This window comes from Squalius cephalus, assembly GCF_949319135.1.
Source record: "Squalius cephalus genome assembly, chromosome: 3".
Taxonomy (NCBI): Eukaryota; Metazoa; Chordata; class Actinopteri; order Cypriniformes; family Leuciscidae; genus Squalius; species Squalius cephalus.
In genome coordinates, this window is record NC_137124.1 from 57,701,637 (window position 1) to 57,723,077 (window position 21,441).

Genomic DNA, 21,441 nt, shown 5'->3' on the forward strand with positions numbered 1-21,441 from the left:
AATGACTTTTCGTTAATTAAAACTAGACTAAATATCTAAAATGTGACTAAGACCAATAAGCATTTAAACTGGATGTCATTGAAGTTCCCTTCGTACGGTCACTACAAGTTACGTCAGTGACTGACGAAATTGGGGGTTTCACTTAGAAGCCTATCACCTTCGAGTTCTATAAAACGAGCCAATGGCATGGGAAATGCCTTGGGTCTGTGGAATTTGCATGGCACAACTCCGCCCCACCGTGTGGGTATAAAGGAGGAGCGTTGGCAATCTCACATTATGTTTTCGCTTCGGAGCCAAGAGTTTTCTTCACTCCCACAAGCCATTCTGAGTTATCTTCACCCTACGAGACGAGCGGCTCTCCAGTGTGTTGGTGCAACGGCGCTTTCCAGCAAGATCACATTGCCTGCTGCTGATCCGTGCAGTGATCTGCCGACAGTGTGTGTGCTTGTCCCTGGGTGCGTCAGCACTCTGCTGAGCTTTATCCTCTCTCTAAAAGAGCTGCACGTGGCACGTCTTTTTCAAGACGGCTCGCCTGTGTGTTTTCTGGATGTGGGCAAGTGATCCATCTGCCTAACGGTCACGAGCACTGTTTGGCGTGTTGGGCTTAATCACGCTCGGCAGCGCTGGTGGATGAGTCATGTTTTCATTGCGGGAACATGACCATCGTGATGTTTAGATCGAGACTCAATGATCTCCATGTGGGTAGAGTCTCCTCTGCCACACCCCAATCTATCTGTTCCTCGAGAGGGGATACTTTGGCTGGTGGCCAGGGCAAGCCGTGGAGCTTCCGTGTGAGCCTGGTTTCTCTCGGGGACCCAGTGTTTTCAATCGGGGCTCCGGCAGATGATGTCATGTCACTCACAGCATCACAAGGCAGGCTTGATTCCTCTGGAAATGAGCATCCGACTGCGTTGCCTCCCTCGGGAGTGCCAGCGTTAGCTGAGTCAGATCCAGAGCTGATGGCCATGCTTTCCTGGGCGCAGCTTAAAGCATCAGTTGGAGTGGCGCCGCCCTCCCCCGAGCACTGTAGGCTGGACGATTGGTTCCTTGGCGAGACGCGTGCATCAGGACACCACCGGGACGCTGTGCCTCCCATGTCCGGGCCGGTCGTTCCGCTGCGCACTGTCCGACCTCGCTCTACGGGCAATGTAGGTCACTGCGTGATCCCTGGGCCAGGTGATGTCCACATGTGTGGTCCCAGGAACGCCATTAGGGCTCAACCAGTTTGATGTGCAGGAGACTGAGAACTTGTTTTCACAGCTCCCCAACGTCCCAGGCTGGGTTCTTCGGCGGTGTGGTTGAGGACTGCGCCCAACAGTTTTTGTCCACCCAGAAGCAGACTGAGGCCCTTCTACACCTACGGCCAGCCGTCCAGAACTTGACCACGCCCCCACTCCGGGACGATATGCATCCCTATGTCTGGGCCGGTCGTTCCGCTTCGCTGCCCCATCGTGTGTACGCCTGTAGTTCCTTGACCCTGCTGGTTCATTTCTTGAGCGCTTGGCTTCCCAGCCTGCTCCGCTGGCTTGTGCGAGCGACCAGGTCCGGACCAAGTCCGCTATACCATGTTAGGTGGCTATGCCCCTGTCATGCGTGCGGAGGTCGCCACCTTACTGGTGAAGGGTGTGATCGAGGCCTTCCCTCCAGCCAAGATGAAGTCCGGCTTCTACAGCCCATACTTCATTGAACCCAAGAAAAGCAGTGGGTTACGACCAGTCCTGGACCTGCGCATCTTGAACCAATTCCTTCACAGGCTTCTGTTCAAGATGTTGACAGTGAAACGCATTTTCGAATGCGTTTGTCCGTTGGATTGGTTTGCAGAGATCGACCTGAAGGACACCTACTTTCATGTCTCCATTCTTCCTCGACACAGACTGTTTCTACAGTTTGCTTTCGAGGGGCATGCATATCAGTACGCGGTTCTCCCATTGGGTTAGCCCTGTGCCCTCACGACGTCACGTAAGTCATCGAGGCAGCCCTTGTGCCAAGTCGGCAACACGGGGTTCGCATCCTGAACTATCTCCACGACTGGCTGATCCTACTCACTCTCGAGACCAGGTTTGGAATTCGGGCCGGCTAACTCTCACGTGAACCTGAGACCCCAGCCTGGATACGTGCCCAAGGTTCCCACCACTCCTTTCAAAGATCAGGTGGTGAACCTGCGAGCTCTGCTCACGGAGGAGGCAGACCCAGCCTTGGCACTGCTCTGTCCAGTACGCGCCCTCCGTGCTTACATAGACAGAATGCAGTGTTTCAGGACCTCAGACCAGCTCTTTGTCTGTTATGGTGGGAAGCTGAAGGAAAAGGCTCTTTCCAAGCAAAGGTTGTCTCACTGGATAGTGTCTTGGCTTGCCAGACGCAGGGCCGACCATGCCCCCTTGGTGTGAAGGCACACTCCACCAGGCTTCCTCTTGGGCTCTAGCGCATGGTGCCTCACTGGCAGACACATTCGCAATATTCTATATTCTCTGAGTGGAGCCAGTGTCCTCCCAGGTACTCGCCCCAGTGGCCGGGAATAAGACCCTCTCGGTGTCATCGCTTGCTGTGCCATTCCACTCCATGGACTAAAGTTCTTCTTCCTAAGACCTTGAGTTCCTCCTACACTGATGATACCGTCACGAGAGTGCATGCCCGGTTGGTCAGCCCACGTGATTGGCTAGGTATTCCATGTGCATGGTTCCCCTGTTGGGTGACTCTCACATGTGTATTTCCACAGCAAGTCTCCACCGAGCTTGTGTCTTGCCCTCTCTCTCGAGGTTGAAACATTCCACCCTGCGGACTGGATTTTCTTACATATTCCTCCTGGTATATGTTACCCAGTGTACCTTGGTATTCTTGCGTTAAGCCTAGCCCTTCGTCCGTGCTAGTCCCACGACAGGGAGCTCAGTCTTGCGCAGGGCACTGGATGAGGTGTGATTATACTGGGACCCCCAATTTCGTCAGTCGCTGACGTAATTCGTAGTGACCGAAAGGGAACGTCTCGGTTACGTATGTAACCCTCGTTCCCTGAGTAGGGAATGGAGACGTTACGTCCCTCTGCCACAACCGCTGTACCGCTGAAACGGCCTAGAGTTCAGTCTCGGCTCCTCAGCGAGGAAACACAATGTGAGATTGCCATCGCTCCTCCTTTATACCCACGCTGTGGGGCGGAGTTGCGCCATGCAAATTCCGCAGACCCATGGCATCTCCCATGCCATTAGCTCGTTTTGTGAAACTTGAAGGTGATAGGCTTAGATTGACTTCTAAGCGAAACCCCCAATTTTGTCAATCACTGTCGTAACATCTCCTTTCCCAACTCAGGGTTACATACGTAACCGCGACGTTCTGTTACTTTTATATGAAAATAAATATAATGAACAAGACACCCAAGTACTTGTTATTTAATTCCATTCCAAATACGTGTTTATCAATCATTTTTATTTTAATACAGACATATGTTAATTTTTTTTTTTTTTTAAATGACATCACATTACCCATATAGAGATCACACTGTCAGAAAGTTTGGGAATATTCGCTCATAATTTATACACATAAAACATGAAATCAGAGTTTTAAAATCAAACATTTTAAAGGTGCCGTAGAATGGATTATTTTATTATTGTTTCCTGGGGTGCCCTTATAATGTTAGTATGTTTTTTAGATCAAAATTTGTTATAATTTAGAAATAAAAGGCATATTTCCTAGCCTGATTTCATTCCCTGGATTGAACACTCTGTTTGAAGGGGCGTGTCTGCTGTGAGACTTCAGTGTAAACGCCCTCTGCTGTGATTGGCTGACATGCTTGCATATGAAATATCTGGCATTACATGTAGAGCTATCTGAAAACTTTTACTATTACAGCTTTTATACGTTTTTACTATTACAGCTATCGGGATTAACGAATCATGAGAAGTTTTTTTAAGTATTTAGATTATTCCAGCATTGAGCAGATGACAGCCTGTTGATCGCGTGAATGAAGATCTTATCACTGCAACGCGATCTACTGATGCATAAACAGTGTTGAACGACTTTGAGAGAAAGATTATCTGTCTGAACTTGAACAATTACACATCAGAAATTCACATAACCCACTGGTTCTCCAGAGGCTCGGATGAAGGAACTAAAAAAATACTTTTGTGTTCATTTGTACATCCAAACACTGAGCAACTGCCATGCTTCGTTCGCTCGTTTGCAAGCCACGATGTCTCTCGAGGAAAAAACAATATCGCGCTGGATCTAGATAACACAGTGTAAATTATCGTTAATAAAATCACTACTTACCGCTTGCGGGAATATAACGTTAGTTGAAATTGCCCCCTTCGTCCGTTTGAGACGCCAAGAGATGCCTGGCTGCTTGATATTGTTCCAGGTTAGAAAAACAGTCCGTGGTGAAACGGGCAGAGCAACTAACAACTTCGAATTAAACTGTAGCGGTATCAGATTATAGATAGATCTGCCATTTTCCCTATGATCCTCCTCCTGCGTGTTTCTTCACCTGCAGAACTTCCGATGATTCGGCTGTGCAGTTTCGCCTGGCACTGAGCATGGGCTGGCATATGCAAATTTTTAGAGGCGTACATATTAATGATCCCAACTGTTGCGTCACAGTTGGTGTTATGTGGAGATTCGCCTGTTTTTCAGGGGTGTTTTTCAAAAACGAGATTTAAATAAGAAAGGGAAAACTATGGTGTTTGAGACTCACTGTATGTCATGTCCATGTACTGAACTCTTGTTATTTAACTATGCCAAGATAAATTCAATTTCACATTCTAGGGCACCTTTAAAAGAGAACAATACATCACGGTTGTTTAAACCAATGAGCATTAAGCTATGTCGTCAGCAAGTCGTTTCCCATTGTGCTTTTGATCAGCACACTTGGTGGAGAGAAACTGCAGAACCCGACACGTCCGCCGTCGTGAGTTTTTTTTTTTACATACGTCAGCATGACATCAGAGCAAGGCGTACCGCACTCTGACACATTTCTAACCGGCATGCATCTCCCGGTGATCACCGGTGATCGGTTCTGCGCAGATTTTGCTAATCTCAAACAAACCTAATAATACAGCGAGAATAAAATAAAAGCCTTCTTTTAGCAAATCAGAAAACACAACGACAATTCAGACAAAAAAAAGGTAGGTATATGTGGCGAATGGAATACTGACCGCTGATTGGACGAGACATCTGTCAATCAAGACGTGCAGAATGTACAGCAGGAGGAAGTCGATTCGCGTGTCCATGTGTAAATATTAGAGCTGAATTGTCTACGATAATTATTGTTGTTTTTTTTTTTATGATGTGCGAGGCTGCGAACTGACATTATCGAGAATGTCACTCACTATGCAAAAAACAAACAAAAACACTATTAGAATGCAGTAATGTCCCTGAAATTCCAGATATAAAATTCCTCTGCATGAGCTTTTGTCTTATATTATATTCATAGGCTATAGTTAAGCACACAAGCAAGAGTGCTGTTTTTTCCACATGTGATATTAATTTTATACAGATCAATACACAAGAAGTTAATATTGCAACATGCCTATAGTCAAAGTTTAGTGGTGGGTGTAAGCCCGGCTCAATCGGCCCAAAGGAGGCATCCGATCAGCGGGTGAAGGTCTCTGTTCTGACAGAAGGTCTACTGTCTTTCCTCGTGGCAAAGTAATTTGATTAAATGAAATATATTTTTTCATATGTATTAACTCATTATTTCATCTGACTCCATAAATGAAAAGGTTTTAATTATATCTGTGCATCATTAAATGTGAGCGAATGTTTGACTATTCTTTTTAAATCTTTACTGAAAATAATGTCAGAGTCGATTAGAATAAAATAAAATGTTTACAATTTATTATGTCAGGTAAATGTATAATGGCAATTTCATAATCAGTTCAAAGATAATAGATACAAAACATCAAATGCTCTGGAATAAAGAGAAGATGCAATACCTTGACATTATAAAATACATGATCTGATCTGGGTTACAGAATCGCCCAGAGTCTCTCGTTGCATTTCATTATATAGACAGAAAGTTCTTTCACATGGAAACATTATGCTAACAATGGGAATTTGCACTGATCACCATCCCAGACTTACTGGGGACAGAATTTGCATTGAGTTTAAACCTTTGAGAATAGGATGTCATTTGCCTGGAAGACACACCCTCCTCTGTGTGCGGATTATCTCTAAACTCTTAAATACTTTATTACCTTTCAAATGATACCAAACATGTATAATACTGTATGATAATTGTTCATATTAAAACCATATAGATTTTTGGGTGAATTCAGGTAGGGATGGGTGAAGGGAATGATGTGTATATTGGGTAGGGCTGGGTAAAAAAATATTGATTTCTCGATTTTAATCGATTCTCATTTTTGCGAAACGATATCGATTCTTAAATCCCAAGAATCGATTAGTCATCCTGTTTTCAGTTGATGAATGAATGGAACATTGTTGCGTGCATGCCATCCAATAAATCACAATAATCTTTGTGCTTTGTTATTATTGATATGAAACAATGTGTCAGATTTCAAATTATGTCCATTTTCTTATGAAATTCAAAAACATAATTACCGTTTTTGGTACTGTGGCGTGAGATCGCTCTGGCACAGCTCAGCTTAAGAGAAGCAGCAGTGCGGAGCGGACATGACCTTCTCTTCCGCCTTAATAATACCAGTTACAGCGCGAAATAAACATGAACGAGCATCTGAAAGTGTGTTAACAGATAGAGTACAACTTATCGAAGTCTGTATCATGTCACATGGAATCGCTCAATCAGTGTTTCAACCGAAAGACGTTAGTAAACAATGTCATGTAACGTCACATTTACCTCAGAAAAAACATATCCAGTGAACATAAACTCGTTAGTCAGCTAGAAAAATTAACTCTAGAGAGTAGCATTTTGTTAAATATATGCACCATATTACATATTCATTATAATTTTTAATGTTCTTCAATATTTAATGCATGTTTGAATAAATCTGGAAAGTTTTTATGACAGCCACCATTTAAATTTTTATATAATTTCATATAACTTTATTATTATAAAAATAAATAAAAGTTTATTTTAAGTGTTTGTATACAAATCAGTTCATTTTTATCTTCAATATTATAGTAGGCTAATGAAGCCTACAGGCTACAACTGACTCCCATAGTTTACAATAATAATTAAGAGATTTGTTTTCCTTGAGAAAATTTGCAATGTATTGTACCTAATATCCAAAATAATCAATATTGAATCGAATCGAATCGTAATCGAAATCGAATCGAATTGCAAGCTTGTGAATCGAAATCGAATCGAATTGTGAAATTTGTGTCAATACCCAGCCCTAATATTGGGAGGTGGTCAACTCAAGTGTGATCGTGTCTCGAATGGGGACGGTAATATAGCAAGAGAGTTCAAATGTTATTTTCCTTTGTTTTCTCAGAGAATAGCCAGCAGAATCTGCTGTTCTTACTCTACACGCCATTCTCCCTCTTTACATGATCGTGTTCTTTTAAAATCAGATGGTAGGACGATTTTGATAAAAAAAGTTTTTTTTTCTCCATAATAATCGCATTAAATTAGCTGGTTAAATAGACAGCTCTATGCACACGCAAATCGACTCTCTCCTGTCGCAGATGTGCAGTAGGCCTATATGTTACTTTCTGAAGTCTTGATTGCAAGTCATTTCGTTTATGAATTTGTTGTTTTGTTTTCGGAATTGTGTTTTGTTTTGCACAAGCTCACCCACCGTAATCCCTTTCTTCTGAATTAGGGGAATGTATTGTGACCATGCAGTATTTCAGCATTATAACCATATATATGTTTCAGATATAAACAGCACAGATCCTGCCTTAAGTAAGTACAGCCACTCACTGAAACACGCTCAAATCACACACACACTTACACATACACTGTAAAAAATCATTTTTTGGTGAAGTAAATACTACTGAAAAAAAACCAATGTAATTTACATTAAAAAGTTAGTTCAGGCAAGAATTAAAAAAACTAAGTAAATTCCATATCAGTACTTAATTCAAGCGAGTAGAAATGAAAGCGTAAATATCAACTCAATAAAATTAAGTAAAAATTACTCATCTTTTCTGATACTGGGGTTCCCATCATGCACTGGACCTTGAATAATTAATGAGGTTCATTTTTCACTGGTTTCCAGCTGTATTTACACTGTTTTATCATTGCTTTTGTTGTCAAGATTAGTAACTTGCCATTTTGTGACATTTCGAGTCAATTTTCTGCTCAAAATGACACATTCAAACACAAAAATGATCCATCAAATGTTACCGTCATTGTGTATTGTCTACCAAGTATTGAGGTCTTTGCATTCACATGATGTTTAACATCTGACATGATGTAGTATAAATTACTTAGATAATCTAAGTAAAGCACATACTATAAATGACTGGTATAATTCAATATTATTGTTTGAGTGAAATGTTATGCAAAGGAATTTTCAACTAAATCGATAATAATCAACCTTTTACTAGCCAAGTTCAAATTACTTATTTTCTTTGTTACTTTCACTTAACTAGGTTAAGTAAAGTTTACTTAATTCCATATTCCAAGTAAATTTAACTTAAAGATTTCTAATTAAAGCTACTGATAAATATGTTTAGGTTTTTACTTGGCAAATCTTTGTAAATTTACTAGCATTTTCTGAGTGGAAAAACAAGTTTTTCAAGTAAATCCTACTCCAAATTTTTTTCAGTGTACAAAAGTGCATTTAGAAGCATACATTTATGCACATGGCCTACACTATAGGCCTAGTGCAAGTTCAAACTTACTGTCAGCATGGCCAAGTGATTAAAAAAACTTAATTTTATACTACGTATTTTATCTCTGCTTCTTTCCTGTTATTGGACACTTTTGCTTGATTACTCTAATGACCAGTAAGGCATTACAGTAATCTAGCCTTGGGGGTCATGAATGCATGAATGAACTTTTCTGCATTTGACACTGAGAGTATAGAGATATTTTTAAGATGGAAAATGCGGTCTTACAAATTTTACATCAGCATAACAGGGAAAACTTCATCTTTCCTAATGATATCTTCAAAAAATTGCATGTATAAGCAACAGTTTTAGAACTAAGCCTTGTAGTACTCCATACCAAACTTGAGATCATCGAGTAATAATAATAATAATACTTTTTATTTATAAAGCGCCTTTTAAGAACCCAAGGACACTTTACATAATAGTGACAGTTACAAATATACAGTCAGGATATAACAACATGAGACAGGATATAACAACAGGCAGACAGACAGTTATCATGTTACAAATAAAATAAAACCTAAGTATACAATTGGTTAACAGAGCATAGTGTAAATAAATGAGTTTTGAGATCAGTTTAAATGTCTGGAGGGAGGAGACAGCGCGGAGGTGTTGTGGGAGTTTGCAAAGCAAACTAGCAAAGAGGATGAGAGGAAAGGTGGAAAAAATCATAGATTTACATTTTATGTGGACCAAGTGGTATGCATATTAAGACACCTGATCTTTAAAAATTGTTCACAAACAGTAGCAACAAATGATTTAGAATTATACAAAATAAAAAACGTTAAAATTAAATAGTAATGGACATTGATAACCTGCATTCTTTCCTGGTCCAAGATCTTAGAATATTAAACTTGCTTTCCTTCTATGTCATGCTGACATAATGAATGTTATTTAAAAAAAGACGGAAATCATGCTTGACTTGGAATTTAAACATTTAGAATGTTTTAGTTTATTTGTAATATTTTATTTTTTTCAATGCTAAAACAATTAATATAAACAAATATAGCTAAGTAGCAGTTTTAATTGTATATATTGTTATATAGTATATTATATTAGAACGAAAAAGTAAAACTCTCTAAACATACAAATACACATGTACACGCACATGTGTATATCTTAAATATTGTTTGATTATGTTATTTGCAGTGTTGGGCAAGATACTCGAAATATGTAGTGAGCTAAGCTAGCAGTTAGCCTACATTAAATGTAGCTTCTGAAGCTACCACCCTGGGAAATGTAGCAAGCTACAGCATTATGGCAAAAGTAGTTTACTACATCTAAGCTATTTTTAAAAATTTCATTTTTATATTGAGCCAACTTCATTCCAAGTCAATGCTATCTCAGTGATAAATAAAACTGTCAGTCAAACAGATAGGCAGGCATAATTTCTCAGTCCAATTTTTTATTCAACAACTGTTCCAAACCAATTTGGCAACAAACAACAACAACAACAACAACAACAAAAAAACATAACTATATAAAACCATACAACTATATAACAAACAAACTATAAACTATAACAAGTGTCGAGAGTGTGTGCATCTTTCCATTAAGTACATTTCTCACATGTCAGCCCAAGGATTGAGATTGGGATGTCACCGTCCGGAGCAGAAGGTGGTGGTAATGCACCAAAAAGCTAGTTGTAGGGGCTATAAAATCAGTTTTATTTTTTTCCATTTGAATTTTTCTGTATTCTGTTTTTTTCTTTTCTTTTCTTTTTTTTTGAACTCCCATTTTAATGGTTAGATTACATTTTAGAAATCAAAAAGCATGTCTAATTAATTGAAATCATGAAACTTATACAATTTAACAATAATTTATTAATTTTTTAAAAATAAATTACATTTTTAGGGCACTATGAAATATTTTTCTTGATTTCATTTAAATGGTTTAATTTAATTGTAAAAACCAATGGTTTAAAATGTAATGATTTAAGCAAAGCTTTCTTCAAAGGTTAAACCAAACTTTTATTTTTACGGGTTGCCGTGTAGACCTTTGAGTCTCTCTGTGTTTTTATGATATGACAATAGTTTTTCTCAAATCAAGCTAAAATGCTCCTGAAGTGACTCTCAAAGCGGCTGTGTAGATGAAGTTCATGCATTCATGTCCATATAGGCTGAAAACATCGCGAGCATATATATGTGTGTATATGTATGTATATATATATATATATATATATATATATATATATATATATGCGTACCTCACTGAGAAATGTAGTTAAACTAGTAGCGTCACTTGTAGAGACGCTACTGCCCAACACTGGTTATTTGGACCATTAGAGATTTACCACTCCCCACAGTTATTAAGGTAGGTTACATGTTAGTTGTAATGTGTTAGTAGCTCCAACACACGTTCTTCTACCTGGAAAATGTATGCATTATTGCTATTGCTAATGATGTATACTGTGCAGTAATCCACATGCTAATAAAAACACACAAACACAACAAAAGTTATATTACAGAACACAAACATTCACTGCTGTATCTCCTATTTCTTAGACAAGAAAAAGAGCACCAGGAAAATTATCAGTTGCAATCACTACATGGGTAAGTACAAAACTTCCTTCAACAGTTTTGCTCTAATTTATTGTGACTTATGTAGCACCAGCATCCTCCAACACAACACTTACGCTACTGGACCAGTTCTAGCTTCTAATGGAGTGGGGTAGAAAGATATAAAACTTACGCTGGAGACCAGATGTTGAATAAAGAAACACTTTAGTGTAACACACCAAACATAAAAATAGTAGTTAGACCAGTGAAAAAAAAAAAAAAAAAAAAAAAAATCAAGTATTATTATTTCTTCCTCTTTAAAGATTTTAAATACACTTTTACAAGTTACTCTCAATCTGTCTGCCTCTTCTCCTCTTCGACCGTTACTTTACAAATGATGCGCGTTATGCACGTGCACTACCAGCCTGGTTTCATTGTTAAAACGTAGGTAATAATCCGTAATTTTCAAAGACATAAAACTTACTTTTTTGTACGTTTGGATAGATGCTGAAATTTATAATATGGACGTATCTGCAACATATGTAGCATTATTACGTTTTTACAGCTACAAAACATTAACTATTTACGAATCTTTCATAGCATAAAGATACACTATATAGCCAAAAGTATTGGGACACCCCTCCAAATCATTGAATTCAGGTGTTCCAATCACTTCTATGGCCTCAGGTGTATAAAATCAAGCACCTAGGCATGCAGACTGCTTCTACAAACATTTGTGAAAGAATGAGTCGGTGAATTCAAGCGTGGTACCGTGATAGGTTGCCACCTTTGCAATAAGTCCATTCGTGAAATTTCCTCACTACTAAATATTCCATGTTCAACTGTTAGTGGTATTATGACAAAGTGGAAGCAATTGGGAACAACAGCAACTAAGCCATGAAGTGGTAGGCCAAGTAAAATCACAGTGCGTGGTCAGTGCATGCTGAGGCACACAGAAGTCACCAACTTTCTGCAGAGTCAATAGGTACAGACCTCCAAACTTCATGTGGCCTTCAGATTAGCTCAAGAACAGTGCATAGAGAGCTTCACTGAATGGGTTTCCATAGCAGAGCAGCTGCATCACCAAGTGCAATGCAAAGCATCGGATGCAGTGGTGTAAAGCACGCCGCCACTGGACTCTAGAGCATTGGAGACGTGTTCTCTGGAGTGATGAATCATGCTTCTCTGTCTGGCAATCCGATGGACGAGTCTGGGTTTGACGGTTGCCAGGAGAACGGTACTTGCCTGACTGCATTGTGCCAAGTGTAAAGTTTGGTGGTCAGTGATTATGGTGTGGGGTTGTTTTTCAGGGGTTAGGCTTGGCCCCTTAGTTCCAGTGAAAGGAACTCTTAATGCTTTAGTATACCAAGACATTTTGGACAATTTCATGCTCTCAACGTAGTGGGAACAGTTTAGGGATGTTCCTGTTCCAACATGACTACGCACCAGTGCACAAAGCAAGGTCCATAAAGACATGAATGAGCGAGTTTGGTGTGGAGGAATTTGACTGGTCTGACCTCAACCTGATAGAACACATTTGGGATGAATTAGAGCGGAGACTGCGAGCCAGGCCTTCTCGTCTAACATCAGTGCCCAACCTCAAAAATGTGCTTCTAGAAGTACCCAGTGACTCAATGTATAGAAAAATAATGTAGGAACTAGATTCTAAAAAATCGCATCTGAAAATCGGCAAAATCAGAAGTGACGTAACAGGAGGGAGTGCGGCCAATTTAAACAATGAAAGCAATGGATCGCAATGACAGTTCCGACGCTGAGGAAATTGCAAATGTTTACTCGTCTGACAGACCTCAGCCATATAATTATGAGGCAGCTATAGAACCCAGAGAGCAGGGACAGGCCAGGATTAAACAGAACAACAGTCACAGGAGACTAATTGAGTTGTGGTATGAAGAGAATGTTAGCTTAGATATATACATGTTAGCTGACTATATATATATATATAATACTATGCTCAGATAATACATAAACATAATATTGTAAAGATTATTATCATGTATCAGGCAATAGCAAAGCTTGTATTGGACCCTTACCTGCACGTGTTGTGTCAGCCATTAGGAGACTTTATAAAGGCTTTGAATGGCCCCATTTTGGTGGCAATGAATAAAAAAAATCACAATCACAATTGTCTTACTGTATAAAAATGTTATATGTAGTATTAGTATTAGTGTTTTTTTTTTTTACAGATTTAAAATTAATTATAGAACTACTTATGATAATAATAAGTTTCGGCTGCAGACTAATAAGAAATACATAAATGCATTACATTAAAAGTTTATGTAGGATATGTTCATGAATTAAATTAAGACAAGGCACATTTTGTAAAACAGATGTACATTTAAGCCCAATTTATACTTCTGCGTCAAACTCCCGCCGTCGTAGGCTGTGTTGTGCGCATACCCTTCGGCGTACCCTGAAGTGCATCTCTCCAAAAATGTAACAACGCACCAATTCTACGTGGACGCAAGCGCTGTAATTGGTCTGCTAGAACCGTTCCCTCGGGTTTCACATGCTCCCTCTGCATGTGTAATTGCGCTTCAACGCGGACAACGACGTAGAAGTATAAATTAAAACCAATGTGTTGCCTACAGCGTAGAGGCTCTGGCGTAGGTCCGACGCAGAAGTATAAATCAGCCTTAAGTGATCTCTGACAGATCCGTGACCATCATGTTTCGGCCGAACCACATGCTGACGACAGACCAGATTAAAGGGGTCATATGATGGTTCTAAAAATAACATTATTTTGTGTATTTGGATTACTGTAATGTGTTTACGCGGTTTTAGGTCCAAAAAAGTCATTATTTTACACATGCTGTACATTATTGTTGCTCCTCTATGCCTAGCCTTTCTGAAATGTGTAAAAAGCTCGGTGTGCTCTGATTGGCCAGCTATCCAGTGCATTGTGATTGGCCCAAAAACCTTAAGCGTATGACGGAAATGTTTGGAACAACAGCTCCCAAAGCAATAATGATAGGTGATAATGTCAGAACTACCTTATCAATTCGAGCACGAATCTGAACCAGAAAATGCAGATGACCAAGCTGATCGATCAACTTTGCCAGCGCGACTGGACCAGATCGTATCAGATTGGTAAGGTTTTATTTACGGTTTTAAAAGTTACGCCTTCTTTCTTTGCGTATACATTTGGGCGGTGTTATGAAACTCTGCCCCACATAATGATGTAGATTTGTGGAGGCGTTTGAACGAAGCGTTTTAGGAAGGCGTGGCTGAGCCTTAACTTTTATAAAGAATTAAATAGCTCAGAATTAAATATTAGCTCAGTATTATAAGGCTGATCTGAACAACAAAAGATTTAAAAAAGTAATTACTTAACAAGTTAGTTCACCAAAAAATATAAAAATCAGCTATCAATTTCTCCCAACATATTATCATATGATACCAGGGTGAGTAAATGATGATTATATATATATTTTTTTGGTGATATAAAAATGTGTAGTATATATTTGTACCAAAATTATCCCATAAAATGCGTACCTCAGGAATCATTTCACACATTAAAAGGTCGATATGTTCAAGCTTTTTGTCCTTCTTTTCCTTAAATTATGTAATACACAAAAAATATAAAATAAAAAGCATTTATTTAACTTACTGTAGCTACAAACCAAAACCCCATGTTAGAGTCAGCCAGCTTCCACTGTTCTGGGTACTCAACAGTCCTTTTTCCCAAGTCCCAAGTATTTCAGAATGCATTGCTTTTGTACAAAAGAAAAAATAAATTAAGAAATGTACATTAGTAAATAAAGATAACAATTTTGTCATTTACAATGCACAAAATACCATAGTATAGCCAGGTCCATCTCAGAAATTGACTTGTAGTTGCCAGTGGGGTCATACACTCGAATATGATTCATCAAACCATCCAAGACCTTTACAAAACAAACAGAAACCGCTTTAACCACAAAGAGTAACAACTGTTGAGCAAAAATGTATTCTTTTTTTTTTTTTTTTACACATACCCACAAAATTAAATGGTTTCCCTTTCCAGGGCTCTGTCCACCAACAATTCTTGGAATAAGGACCATGTCATTCTCATCAAGGTCCTTTAAAATATTTTTAAGTAAATAATTGGTGCTGCAAATGTGTCCCCTGCTCCTGAGATTTATTTTATAGATTTTCATTTACCTTCAGACAAGAAATGTGACTGTCATCCACATGTTTCTTGTTAGTGAAGGATCGCCACCAGAGAATGTGTGCACCTGTAAAGCAGTTCCACCATGTGCTTTACAGAGCTGTGCAATCCTTGTGTCAAGAATCTAAAAGAAACAGTAGATTACAATAAAATGTTGAATAATATAAGAAGTACATATAGGAGGTTCATGGACAAACGGCAATACAAATAAGCTGCCATTGGACGCATAATGACTCGGAGGGATCGTAGGGTGAATTGGGATGACAGATGCCTCTTATTTAATGGTCATTCGGGCCTTTTGCGATCACCCTCGCGGGCTCCCCTGAGTCCGTAGCACTAAGTTTCATCCCAAAATTCCACTGTCCACGAAGCCACTATTTTGTACAATGGAATAAATGCTACATGGGATCTCCATATCTCAGCTCTGGAAGGCTCTAGAGCCTCCAATCTTGCACTCATGTCTCTAGAGCCTTCAAGAGCTGAGAAATGGAGATCCCATGTAGCATTTATTCCATTGTACAAAATAGTGGCTTTGCGGACAGTGGAATTTTGGGATGAAACTTGGTGCTACAGACTCAAATACTTTTTAGACTAAAATAGTTTTTATCATGACAGGAACTTTATATAACCTGTCTACCAAACAAACTGTCTAAAGCCACATTCAATAGATTGCAGGTAGGATTGTGTCCAATTGCAGCTTTTTGTTTGAACGTTTTCAAACCGGGACTAACTAGAGGTATTACAAATATGTCTTCACTACAAAAATTGGATCAAATTGAAGTTCTAACGTCGTCATTCAGCCATGGGAAACTTTTCCTCTGTGGACACAGTGTCTCGAAATCTTCAATTGTGGCCTAGCATCTCGAAAACTGAATGAGTGGCCACTTTGTCGGTTTCCTCACTCAGAATTCTCATATAAATTTCCTAGAAAAAATAATGCTTTGTAATTGTCTTTCAGTATTATTGTCACGTGTCAGCGTTTGTTTGGACTTATATTTCATCATTTAATAATTTCACATTTAATCTCTAGATTAATGTAGAAACAACATAAAATGACTAAATAAAGACAGTATATTTTAAATACTTGTTTAATGACATCTTTTTTATGAATGAAAGCCAGTATCACTGATACTAATACAGCTACTGATGTCTTAAATATGACCCCCCCGTACCACCAACAGGTAGGAAATATACAGAAATTGAATAAAGCGATCAAACATTCTGCATTGCATAATTTATGAAGTAAATATAAATGAATCCTTATTAAAGCTACAAAAGTTATTTAGTTAAGAGCAGTGAATGATTTTCTCTGTTCCCTTTCAGTACGTCGACGTGTCGACTGATTGGTATCACGCTTAGGGAGCCTGTCATCTTCGAGTACTGCTAAAATGAGCCAATGCACATTGGTGTTTGAGATTTGCATCTCACACTCCGCCCCGCGGCGCGGGTATGAATACGGAAGTGGATGCACGCACCAGTTGCCTTTCGCTTCGGAGCCGATCGGTCTTCATGTCGATGTCTCTGAAGAGTGTTGTTATATTACAACAAGTGAGTGTGTCGGTGCTTCTTCAGGAAGTCTCTACCGGTGCTGGTGGTTCTACAGCGCGAGAGCAGCGGTGGTCGCAAACTTTCTGAGCTCTCAATAGCTGTTTTAACAGCATCACATTTCGGTGCGTATTTTTTTCCGTACCCATGTTAACAGGTTAGAGCTTTCACACTGCACGCGGTTGCAGTCCGTCGATCCGTTCCAGTTGCGGTGCGTATACAGCAGTGCAGAGATCGTTTCTGTCTATTTTTGCTGTGCTGCACGCGCTGAATTAAAGTGACAGCGCATGTTTCATGGTCAAAATGAACACAGATTGACCTGACAATGTAGTAATTTCACCATACATGCGATTAATTAAATAAAATGTAGTAATCTCACCATAAATGTATTGAATTAACCCCCTGAGGTCGGCTATCGCGCCGGCGCAATAGGCTCGTTTTTTTCCTTATCAGTGAAAAAAAAATAAAAATTTTTTTTTTACTTTTTATCTTATATGCTTGTGTTATACATCAATCGATCCTGTTAAGTGTATATTATTTTTGTGTATACTCACAATAAAAACAAAGTGTTGTGCTTTTCGCCAAATAAAGAAAAATAAACATGATGCGAGTTCTGCTTTCTCTCTGTCAGTGAAGTCAATTCTGAAACGCGTCCGAAAATGAACCATAACTCAGCGAATACTCAGTCAAACAGGCATACAGACATACAGGCATGAAGCTTGAATTCTCTTCTTTTAAATGAAGTAATTTATATAAAAAACAAATATTCTCAGCTTGTGAAATCTGTATTAAAAGAGAGCGATTCCAGTCGAGCTAATTAGAGCTCATTCAGATGTAATGTGACCCCGCCCCGGAGAGCGCACGCTATTCAAACGCAAATGTCTGAGGCAATCCTGCAAACTGTGAACGCCCCCATATCAGCTCGAGAAAACACATCAGATCATTGTACTTGTTTACACAGTCTCGCAGCGCTGTGAGGAATAATACTATAATGGAAAATTTACCTCAGAAGTACGAGGAGCAACAGATCCGAGGCTATGTAATAATGTAGTAAGTTTTTTTTTCATTCTCAAGTGCGGCGCGTATCTGTGCATGAATGAATGAAAGAACGGCAGAGATGCCGCTGTTTACCACAACTGGCAAAAGACGGTTTAAATTTGAATCGTTTCTGTCTGTGAATGTTTCGCTTTTAGCAAACTGTATTGCTATAGGCTACTGAGTAAAAATCGAGTGAAATATGTTGAAATAAAATGTATTTGTATAAGCAACGTATTAAACTGCAAATTAACATTTATATTTCTTATAATAAAAACGAAAGTTACTATGTTACAGACATATGAAAGACAACATTTCATTGATTAGTTTTGGATAGATTATACATTTTTACTGTAAAATATCTGCCACCTCAAATTAGGGGTGTGAACCTACACTGGTCTCACGGTTCGGTTCGATTTCGATTATCATGTCATCGATTCAGTTCAATTCGATATCACAATGCATCGCGATGCACCGCATCCTCAATTTTAAATTTTACTTCAAAAGTGATGTGTGCGCTTGTGTGTGTGCGTGTGCTCGCCTGTTCGGGAAGTCGCAGTGACAGAAACAGTGACATTCCAGTTTAAGTTTCAAGGGAGTATAGCTGTTTATGCCATTAAGAAAAGCAAAATCTGTCAAATAAATTTTGTTTTAAAGAAATGTTCATTTAAAAGCAGCGCTCATTAATCAATGTATTATGTTACCATTAAAGATGCGCGCATCAACCGTCGCCGAATCTGCTGTTGAAGGTGACGATCATCCATTTATAATCACGCGTAACAACACAGAATAATTGTAATTTGACCATCGGGTGCGGATACTTAAATCAGAGAAAATTATTGGGGCGGGTGGATGATTTATTTTTGGCTGCGGATTCGGCGTTGGAGCTCATCCGCGCATCTCTAAAGCAGCCAGACTCTGCCAGGCGTTAACAGCTCGGGGTGAAAACGGCTAACATGGTTTATTAAGTTAGTGGTATTACCTCCTGCATATATTTGTGCGTGACATGAGCGCACACAGCGCGTGTCTTCTGCAGGTCGTGCTTACCAGGTTGTTCATAAAAGCCGAAATGTGCACGTACGCGACAAATGACGTCAGAAAAGCGTCAAACTTATAATCGGTTATGGTCTATTACTGAACCGATACCGAATCGTCCTCGTCTGCATCGCGATGCATCGTAGAAACGATAAATTTTGACACCCCTACCTCAAATAAGCTTTTGTTTGCCAATTTTTGCTCATATGTTAAATATAGTATGTTTTGTCAAAAAATATCAAATAATAAGTTATAGTGTTTATTCCAATGTAGCCTAGGCTATATTCAAGTAATGAATCCTTAACTTTGAAATATGTATGATAAAATGTATACTTTAGTTTTTACAAAGAAAGATTACACTTGAATTGTTGTTGTAATTGTAACCTTTTTAATAAAAAAAAAAATACAAGGTAGATGTAAACAAACTAATAAAAGGCAAATATAAGCCTTTTCTTTAAAATAATTTTTTATTGTGTTTTATTAGTGACAAATTTGGGGAGAGGATAAATATTCCAAAACTGAAAATACAATATGAGAATTAACTGCACAATTACTAGACATGTTTTCCTTTTGATATTATAGGCCAATTTGCAAGCACAATTTGTGAAAAAAAATAAAATAATTGAGATGCTTCCAACTGTTGCTCTTGCATTCTTTCTTGTGACACACCTGAATGAATGGCTCATTAAGTATGCGGGCCCCATTGTCTCCAGGTGCGAACCACTAAATATTCATGATCGTTGACGCCCACTCCGCATATTGCCTTTCCAGACAGAAAGTGTTTTGCAAAATTTAAATCAATGTATTGTGTAATGTGAATGATTAGGCAGGATGATTTTCACATCATTTTAAAGAAAAAACACTAGGCGATGACATCAATTAGTCACAAGTCTTATTGACACATATTTAGAATGTGTTTTAAGGCCTTATTTCAGAAACTTTAGTTTTTAGTTTTTTCAATAACCATGCATAAACATTATTCTCTCAAAAATGAAAACATGTACATGCATGGTGCTCACATATGATGGTAGCCCTGTTTGTGCTATATAGAGTGAATTTACACCTTTGCCATTAATATGTTTATAAGCAACTGAAAAAAGCAAAAATGTCAGGGCATGTCAGAACATCTCAAGGACACCAAAAACACCTTAGACCCCAGAGAGTTAAATACAAATTTTTTCACTTTAAGACCGGGGTAAAGCAAGGAAAGCTACAATTTACCTCAACAAGGCAACATAATGAACAACTCATTCGTGGAGGTGGAAAAACAAGTTCTTTGTGACATGCAAGATTTATTGTAGCCTATTAACATTTAAATGAAAAAGAAAATGCATGAGAGTCGGCTGTTTTTGTCAATTTTAAGTTTTAATTTAAAATGTTTGCGATTTAATATAACTACATGGTTAAATATTTGACCACTTGCTTGAGCAACTTAATATAAGTAGAAGTAATTGAATAATAGGCTGACGTACGTTGTTTAAATTGTGTTTGAACGTGCATACGTCTATTAAAGAGTGTGTACAAAGAGAATCGCAATGCTGAGACGTTAACACCGGGGTAAATCAAGGGAAAATACAATTTACTTCAACAAGGCAACATAATGATGAACAACACTCATCTCATTCGTGGAAGTGGAAAAACAAGTTCTTTGTGACATGTAAGATTTATTGTATAAAGATTTAAATTATGCAAAAGAAAGGATATGAGTCTGCTGTTTTTGTCAATTTTAAGTTTTAATTTAAAATGTAGGCTATGCGAAGTACATGGTAAAATATTTTACCACTTGCTTGAGCAACTTAATATATAATTATATAGCCTAATGCATTTAATAATATGTTGTTTAAATTGTGTTTAAACGTGAATGCGTCTATTAAATGTGTACAAAGAGAATCACAATGCTGAAAAAAAACGGTAACACTTTATTTTGATAGTCCGTTTGTTGAGAGTTTACTAGTTATTAGTAGCCATTCAGTAGCTTGTCAACAGTGCATCAGTTGACATTCAACAACACTGTTTCAACAGACAAGTAACATACGTTCAGCTGACTGCCTATAGACTATAAGGTACAATTCAAGTGTTAATCTACAGATTTTACGAAAACGTGCCTGTTGACTGTCAATGTTATTTTGCAACAGGTTATTAACCAATTGGCGACTAACTTTCAATTGTCAACCAACTTTCTGTAGATTGAGTACCAACAACTCAAGATCAATCTGTCAGTTAAATGTCAACAGTCATGTCAGCATATGAAGTATATGATACTGTATATCCTACTCAAGGGGTCTCATGTGCATCAAATTAATGATTATTTTAGCTGATTTAAACTGTTTTTAAAAAATTGTTAACCATTTGTAGATAATCTGTTGATAGTAAACTAAAGATTATATCTGTTGCTTGTCAACAAATAAATTG

General features: G+C 38.5%; 1 protein-coding gene across 1 annotated transcript in view; it reads left to right on the forward strand.

Annotated features, from left to right (window-relative positions):
• Window positions 1-21,441, forward strand: part of LOC307154831 (globoside alpha-1,3-N-acetylgalactosaminyltransferase 1-like) — a 53,391-nt gene that overhangs the window by 21,659 nt on the left and 10,291 nt on the right. Inside the window, exons 4-5 of the mRNA XM_079864955.1 lie at window positions 7,790-7,816; window positions 11,253-11,300. Coding sequence (XP_079721081.1) covers window positions 7,790-7,816; window positions 11,253-11,300 — 75 coding nt within the window. The remainder of the gene's footprint in view (window positions 1-7,789; window positions 7,817-11,252; window positions 11,301-21,441) is intronic.